Below are 9,285 nucleotides of genomic sequence, written 5' to 3'. Positions count from 1 at the left end.
CAAGAATCAGGTGCGGCCTTATTCATGCTGAATAAGTTTCTAAGCTGAAGGTTCCGAGAATGTAAAAGGGAGCAATGCATACTAACAAAGAAAGCAGATTTGAATTTAGAATATATTATGAATGAAAATGGACGCAGTGAATTTCCACATTGTCAATCTGATGTATGCTTTGTCTGTGCAGGGCTGATTGAATATGTTTACTTGACAACTTTGCTTGCAGTGCTTGGTTGTTAGGCTATTTTGCCATTATGGAAAACATTAATCAGATAAATACAATTAGGAAGGCAAAGCATTCTAGGCATTAGTCAATGATTAAATATGAGGCTTTATTTCAGTAATACCACACAGTTGACATGGAAACTAATTTACTGTGCTTGCTAGTAAAATCAACATGTATTTGATGGAAAGACAAAACATAAGTTACAAATAAAACAATACTCTTCTGATTACCATTAGCATACTTTTTTAGCGCTCAACTACTTACTGCAAAAGTGACACGTGTTAGTTTCAATTTGACTATGCAGAATGAAGTTTTTATATTTTATTTTAAGGGCAAATGTGTTTGATAGTTGTAAATGATCACAAAATGAATGCTTATTTCAACAGTTGGTTTACATTACATTTGTTCTATACATATAGCAGTTAAATTGACATACCTTGTTTTAAATGTTGATGGAAACAAATAAAAATGCTCTATTTGATTTATATTTTGGCAAATAAACTGCATTTTACCCACACAAATATTTGATAACTTATGACAACACACAGAGCTTAACGCCACAGTTAAATGATTGTCCTTTCAAGTTTACATTTTTTGGTAAGATTCAAACGTATCTAACACATGTCCACCACTGACAATAAGCACATAGGTTAAGGAAACATAAAAGTATGCTAATATTCTTGCACTTTGTCAACATATTTGTTCTAATTGTATAGTACAAAATACATGTTTATGTTTCAATTTTTCAGCACATCAGAACTGTAGGTATTTATCTTTAGGATAAATCTGAATCACAAGTGAGACTCACACAGTGTTTGAAATTTTAAAAAATACAGTGAAATAGCTGGACCCAATTCACAATGTACACATCATGTGATTTGCGATGCTTACACATATTATATTCTGCATTTGCATATTGTACACAACAGATGTGTGTATTTCTACCACGTAATTTCTTATCAAGTATGCAAACATTAGCTTTCCAATGGAATTGTAAGAGGATTGGTAAAAAACATGCAATACACATTTGTTAAAACTAAAAATATAGTAACCATGTGGGTATTCACAGAGTTAGTCAATGCCCTTTCCCCATTTGTTTGTACCCCTATCATAAACAACGTAACAACATATTTTGTTGGCATTGGTCTTGTTAGATATGATCAATATATAACACTGTATTTCTGTTTCATCAAAACAGATATATTGCACTTTAAATAGACAAACTAATCATTTGCACTTTGCTTTTAAAACTGCTTCATACAACTTTCTTAGGGATAAAATAGTTCAACAATCTCCTTAGGCTAACAAAAATATCACTTTGTTATAGGCTAATGAGCACTTAAATCTATCCCGGATTCACCCAATTATAAAGCTTCTACAGTACAATATGAGATGTTCCAAGATTTCCGTGGTTGCTGAAGTGCATGAACAATCCAGCTTTCCAGTCATCTTTTCCCAATGTCCTCTAACTGCTTTACAATTCCCCTGATTAAGAATCATAATTAATATATACTCTCCTTTCTTCATAAGGGCCGACCAATTTAACACCAAAAAGATGCTTATTGACAGCTAAAATTGATGCAAATAACTTCAATGATCCTAAGCACACAATTTTTTCTTTCATCTGATCTGTGATAAGGTGATAAGGACAATTTTCTCTTTAAATTTTGTTTAAACATTCAACTTTGATCTTTTCATTTAGAGATACATAACACATGTTTTGGACACTCTATCACCTTATTGAGTTATATGAAGTTTGTTGCTTAACACAGTCATTTATTCCTAATATATTTTAAAGAATCAGTTTTCGGGCAGTGGTTACTTGTCAGCAATATCGGGATTCAATGAATATCTGGTGAGATTATAAAAAGCAATAAACATTTTTGGTACTCAACTTGGGCCAAAATGATCTGGTATAAATTGGGCAAGTGTGTGGCAAAATGGAATGTAATTATTTTAAAAGAAACCGGAAAATTAGCTGCAAGACAATTTATAGCTATGCATTTTTCCTAATCCTAGCCATGCAAGACATACACATTGAGTACAGTAGCCAAAAGTAGGTTTTGGAAATTAGATACACATCACCAGTGCATGTACATGACCTACAGATCCACAAGTGTATTATTGAATAGGCACTTTACACTTGTTACAATGGAATGTACCCGAATAAACAAAAAGCAGTAAACTATTATTAGTGTATTAGTCAGTGTACATTATGCAATGTGTAGTTTGCACATTTAAAGTAAATTTTATTTAGACAATCCCTGTCTTTCATGTCTGGATTCCTATAATCAGTCCTGTATTGTCTCATTTTAGGTAGCTGTGAAAACCCAGAAAGAGACTTAGAGTCGGGCAGTATGTGGCCATTGAACCTGCTAATATAGTGCCACACACTTTGTTTTTTAAATTTTGTATTGTGCATCCAAGGAAAAAAAGGCCCTTTTCATTCATGAGAATTCCTTGATTGTAGGCACTGGCAATTCAGCACATATGTATTGGATGCAGGTCCACGGGTACTTCATGTGTATTAAAATAAATACCCTTTCCTTTCCTTGGGTCTTAAAAATACCCATTAGATAATTAAATATTTTATACATTTAATGAATAAACTGAAGGATATTTTTACAGTTTGAAACACAGTCATTCACAGAAACAGACAACACAGAAACAGCAAAGGACAGACAGGATTATCAGCATAAAATGGAGAGGGAGTCTGCTGGAAATTACATACCTTACTGAATTGTTGAAATTGCCTTAATACAGTGAGTGCAGGTACGTAGAAATATACTTGTTCTGAAGTACATAAAGCTTGATTGCGAAATCAATAAAATTTTAAATTATCACTTTCATGTAAATAATAGCAGGAGAATTCAACCAATTCCATAGAACTAGTTGAAAAATAGGTAAAACTAAATCAATTAAAAAAAATAAAGTAAATGTTTTACGCAAGGGAGGAATTAAAAAATATTACCACATTCCTTCTCCACTCAATGTTTGTATTTCTTTATCAGACAATAGAGGTTTGAATCGCTTGATAGCCAATCCTCATATGTAGAACTTATTTTATGCCAAAAGGAGAAACACTGCATGCACCTGTTCCATTTCTGTTATTTTCTCTGCAGTCTTTTCCACAAGCCCTCTTAAATACCAGAGAATCCACATTTACCGGCTTTTGAGCATTCAAAATATTCATCTTAGAAATGGAAAACTAAAAATTAATATAGAAATATGTATACAATTAAATAAATAAATAAAATTCAACAGGATGACCTGTTCAACATGGGCCTAATATATGAACTTGCTTAGTGTTCTGTTTTTCCCTATGACAACATTTAGAAGCATCATTCTCTCAGCCTTTTATTTAATAGATGCTTTAATCGGAGCATTCTAAAAGCAAGGGACATTGGATAAATTGAATTGCAACCATTTTTTGAACAAGTATAAATAATACACGGCTGAATCACATAAAAGAAAGGAGGAATAGAACTCAAAGATTAAATAACACCTAGATTACGAATGGAAGTACTCATTACATCGAGTTGTTCTCCTAGTTACCTTGCTTACTTTAGAGGTACACTCTTTGGACTGGCCGCTCCTCCTTTACATCGTGCCACTACCCAGAGAAAGCCTGGTCCGACCAGTAATATAATTTACCCGCATATTGCATCTTTTCACCCACTTTATTCCAACAAGAGGAGAGGGTGGGGTGTAAATTGGCTACAGAAAAGACGAGTCACTGTAATTTTTATAATGCCTAGTCCAGGCATGGCTTCTTTGATGTTCTTCCTAGCTACCCTGCTTACTCATGAGGATCTGCCCAGACTATTCACTGCCTCTTGATTAAATAGGACATTGCAAAAACTATTGCTTTAGTTTCTGAATTTTGAATTAAGGAAACTGAAAATAAGTGTACTAAACAGTGAAACAAAGCTTTCCACTTCATCCATTTTCAGTTCAAGAAGGCAACCTGAAACATTATTGGCTGTGACAAAATGAAAAAATGTTTTACCTTCAATAAGCATATTTGTTTTTATAAGAAACAGAGCAACCATAATCACAGTTTCATCCAGCACATTAATGGAATGTCTACAAATGAAAACTGTGGGAAAAGCACCGTACCATAGTCTTCTTTCTGCTTTGCAGTTTTATAACAATTATTTTCTACTATTATAATTCTACAATTATATATTATTATTTTTGTTGTTCAATATTACACACTTGCTTCAATAGTGTAGCAGCTTCTTAGCACTGAGTAACATGCTCAGAACTTGATGTAGTAAATGCTCTTAGTGATTTGGTAATATTATGTAGTAATGAACATGCTGCTTGATATTTATTTAATTATTTCATAAGGTGAACTTATTTATTTATTTTATACATTGGATTCTAGCTTTTAATCTGCAGAATAATCTGAGCTATCTATGTTTAAAGATCCATTGTGATGTTCTAAATCTGGAACTGAGATTTTGGAAACCAACACATAGTGCTCTGAGATTTAATAAATTATCTCAGTGTCTGCTGACATATCAACGAATAGGGAGAACAAAGTGAGTTATTTGCTTATGTTCATACTGGCAAAATACATACGTATTTATTGGTTGCATTCCATATGCTTGAATTTCATTACTCCATTGCTTGAATGGGCAACGTCAATGAATGAGTATAATGTTTTGATACAAAGGGCATGAATGCTTAGACTTGTACTGAATATATTTAATAAAGGTAGCCGGGTCAGACTGGAAACCCAAATTAATGGTTGCAAATATGTTCAAGTCAGCCCCATACTGCCGGAAAATACCAGTGTAGCATTATGCCGAGCAGAGACAAGGACTTGAGATGGCTGTTTAGGAATGACGTTGTCTCTGAAATGGCACTGAACAACCTCTAATGTACTCCTTCTGGACCACATTTTCATGGACAATGAGAACGGCATTCTACTAATGTAACAGAGTTTGCAGTTGCTGGTAGAACCATTGTTGGAGTATATGAAGGGGTCTATTCACAAAGGCATTTTATAGTACATTAAGTAGAACTCCAGTAGTACTCTTTTACATACTATTACCAGCCTATTTGAATCATACTAAAAACATCTAAAATGGGAATAAAGTAGGAATATTCATATACAGTTATTGCAAATAAAAAGTACCTTGATCTCTTTGCACTTTTACTACTTGGAAGTTAGATATTCAGGGTCCATTCACAAAGGCATGTAAGAGCAAATGAAAGAGTACTCTAATAGTACAACTTCCCATAAATACATGATTTCGTGAATTAGCTCACAGCCCACTTGTACAGATAGCAGTTTTTATTTAATTAAAAATCTCAAATGGTTCCATACCTGAATGCAACTCTCAGCACACAAGTTTCCTCTTAAAAGATGTGCTTCCCATAGGTAACGTGAACCATTGTCCCTTACATAAGACGGGGGTTCTGTTTTGAGTTATTCTATTTATCTTTTTGAGTGGCTCCAGACAGTTCTGAACAAGTTATGCTCAACATACTTGCATCTGCATAAGGGCTGAAAGAAGGGATGTAACTTTTAAGGTTACTTAAATGAATGCGTTTGCTTCATCTCAAATTTACAATATGGCAATTATTAAAAAAATAATTAAAGTAGAAAAAATACAAATAAAAAAATACTTCGTTTAGCAATATCAATAAACTCTACAATATACAAAACACGTTTGACTTCTATCTCCATCTTTATTGCTAAAACTCTGTATAATGAAGTATTATTGATAAATACATTGCATTCAGACTATAGGAATTGTTTATGGCTCCATAAGGGTGAAATAATAAATACACATATATATTTGAATCTCAAGAATGAACACGTAATGTATTGGTCCATCAGCATAATGGCCAGGCTCTTGATCAATATTCATGTACCTTTTTTTGTTTTGATTTAGCTTGTGTTCATTTCAACCTCACTCATTTGCAATTACCTTCTTAAGAAGTCCGTTCCTGCTCCCACCAGCAAAACTACAATGACCGCAAATGAAAAACATAATAGCAAAATAACACCATATTACAGGTAATTGCACATTGCCTGATTCCTTAATCCATAAATTGTGCCACAGGGCATTTGGTTAGCAATAGTATTTTTCCACTGAAATGCTGCATATTGCGACATGTCCGGTAGTGCTCACGCTAGTCCTTGGGGCAGCATTTTGCTTTGATACCATAACAGTTTCTTACTCAATGTGGCCATCTGGCCCCTCTGGGCTTGAATCTGAGTCACTGAAGGCCTCTGCTTTTGTGAAATTGGGGTTAAGCGTCACACTTTGCCTGGGCTTCACTGGCGCTAACTCTGATAGAATTATATTGTCACTTTTCACAAGGGTTGCTTTGTCCATGTTTTCTTCACTGTGTTTAGCAACCACAGCATCCAGCATGTCTAATTTGGGTGTCACACGCCCGCTTAAAAACAGGTATTTCACCAAATAGGAGACAGCAATGTTAGTTAGGAGAGAAGTGACCATAGACAGAAATTTGAATGGGAATCTCTGGATATATATGTTGTTTTCATCTGCGTAGCAGCCAGGATAGCAGATAAGAGGCTGGAGGTACAAGTAGGGTTCGCCTCCACTTATTCGAAGCAGGAATCCCAGGACGTAACCTGCGATTGAGCCGTATGTGTTGGTTCCTTTGATGAAAAGAACACAAAGCAACTGAGGGAAAATGATGATGTAGACAAGGTCAGAGCTCAGGTACCAGAGTCCATAAACTGATTTTGCAAGCAGTGCCATCGCTGTTGCTGCAGCTCCAAAAACAAAAACCGTGGCTCGCATGACCCAAATGATTTCCCTCTCTGAGGCCTGAAAAACAAAATCATATTTTAGCAGACAAAAACTGACCACAAGAGCAATAAAGTAGGAGGATGCAAGTCTACAATCTAACCTACAGTGGACAACTGACAAATAGTGGGTGTATGATTGCAGTTGGTACACTTAGCACTCATTGGCTATATTATTTCATATGCTAGTCAAAGTTGTTTAAAATGTTATTTAAAATGAGGTGATCTTTAAGAACTACGGTTGAATATATAAGAAGAGATGTGGATGTGGTGCAAGAAGAACTGCACTATGGTGGTGCCAAAGAGCTAAGGAAAATGATTTCTCTTCTTTGGGTCTCCTAACTACCCTATGGAATCAAACATAATTTCTGCACAGATTATCCACTGCTGGTATCTAAAGAATTTAACAAGGTTACACTTTGGAGCAAAATATAAATGGTTCTTGGAAAAAGGGCTTTAATTTTGAATTCGTCCTCTTGTGTTACAGAAAAGCTGCCTCTTTCTCTTAAGGTTCTGAAGCAACCATGGAATGGTTACATTCAGGGATATATTTTGAGTAAGAGAAATCATTTTTGAAGGAATCCCTTAATGGCTAAGTGCACCAACTATCGAAAATGTGTGTTCTCAAAGACATGGATTTGATGCTGAAATTCATCTCCTCTGCTCCATTGAAGCCCTTGTAGAACTTGTAACCTTCTCCATCCCACCTGAACCTCCCTGCGTGTCTCTAATGATATATAAACCCCCTTACAGCACAAGAGATGCCAGGCTCTTGTGGAAGCATGGGATGAATTTTATGACCTCCTTTAGCTATGCCCTCGTTTTCTAAACAAGTGATGGGTTTTGTGTTAATGCTTGGCCTCTCGTATGGACATCACAAGCTTGCTTTCAAAACACGCTTATCCTTTCCAGGCTGGATTGTGCATAGGGCTAAGCACAGAGCTTGAGGTTTTATCAGTCCTTGATGACCGTAAGATGTAGGTGGATGGCATCAATCTTGGTGTACTAGTACAAATGTACACGTCTGCTACAGTCAACCATCTTATCGCCAAAGGAATTTCACAGTTAGACATTTGAAGCATCCCTTTTGTATTTACTGAGTTCATATTAAAACAGGCTTTAAATGTTGATCACCCATAACATTAATCTAGACCTCAATTAATTAATCAAGTGTGGCATCTCAGTGGGACTGGTCATTTCATTGCTGTCCTTTAATTACTCTATGAAAGCCCTGGTGGTTGTATTACATCAATGCAACACACATTTCTATGTATTCTATTGAATCCTGGATCATCATTAGTCTTAAGAACAACAATAAAATCTGTCAGAGACAGTTGAAGATGTCTAAGAGTTTTCTGAACCTCAGGTGTTGTAAGGCTGAGGTGCTGTTGGCCATTCCTGACTTTCCTTTTTGTGATGCCAGATTATGTGCTTTAAAGGAACAGCATATCTGATAGTCACTTTTATAGTTCTCCTTTGCTGGTAGCTGCTCCAGAATACATCAGTCAGATTAGTAAATGGACTATGAAGGTTTGAGCATGTGCCATCAACATTGACAGCTTTATCTTCAGTAACAGTGACTAAAAGGATAGTAAATAATCTATGCTAATTGTTTACAGAGTTGTATATGCAATGTCGCCAGCCTTTCAGGCCTTCATGTTTATGTGGAATCTTCCCTCACAAGGCTTCATATTTATTTGGAATTTTTCCACCCAGGAGCTTTAATCCTCTGGATTGTTTCCACTCATGGTACCCCGAATTAGGGAAGCAAAGTCAGGAAGAAAAATCCTCGGAGTGGAGGCTGCTAAATACTGGAACACATTACCAGTTTTCCAGAGTAAAGAATATGGACTATTAAAATTTAGGAATCACCTGAATACCTGGCTGTTGAATAAGAATTGGGACCGACCCTCTTGTGCAAGCTTACTTTAATTAACACGTTATGAAAGTAATTCTAACATAAAATATCTCTTCAAGTTCCCAAAAGTAGGGTCTGATTTATTATTTGGCAGTTGGCCCATCCTCTGCCCTGATGGAGGTTTTCCTGACGGTGACGGGCATTGAAAAACAGCTTTATTTTCTCCTGTCTAAATTAGGTGAGGGACATATAGTCAAAGCTCTGACAGCCCCTACTTCGTCAAACTACCACAGAAGTTTGACCACAGTAGAAACATAGTTGTCTCTACTGTCTTCTACTATAATCCACCCACAGCAGGGAATTCTGTTGCCATTGAGACGGAGTTCCTTCTCTGCCAAGAAATAAATTGGG

At 35.7% G+C, this 9,285-nt stretch overlaps 1 protein-coding gene across 3 annotated transcripts in view; it reads right to left on the bottom strand.

Annotated features, from left to right (window-relative positions):
* Positions 1-326: 326 nt before the first annotated feature.
* SLC5A7 (solute carrier family 5 member 7) overlaps positions 327-9,285 on the bottom strand; it is a 356,953-nt gene continuing 347,994 nt past the window's right edge. For all 3 annotated transcript variants that reach the window (XM_085622621.1, XM_085622622.1, XM_085622623.1), the window contains one exon: positions 327-7,038. In XM_085622621.1, the coding sequence (XP_085478747.1) occupies positions 6,415-7,038 (624 nt within the window). In that variant the 3' untranslated portion in view covers positions 327-6,414. The remainder of the gene's footprint in view (positions 7,039-9,285) is intronic.

The sequence above is a fragment of the Triturus cristatus genome, chromosome 8, assembly GCF_964204655.1.
Source record: "Triturus cristatus chromosome 8, aTriCri1.1, whole genome shotgun sequence".
NCBI lineage: Eukaryota > Metazoa > Chordata > Amphibia > Caudata > Salamandridae > Triturus > Triturus cristatus.
Note: the sequence above shows the minus strand (reverse complement) of the source record. Positions and strands in the feature narration are given on the sequence as shown.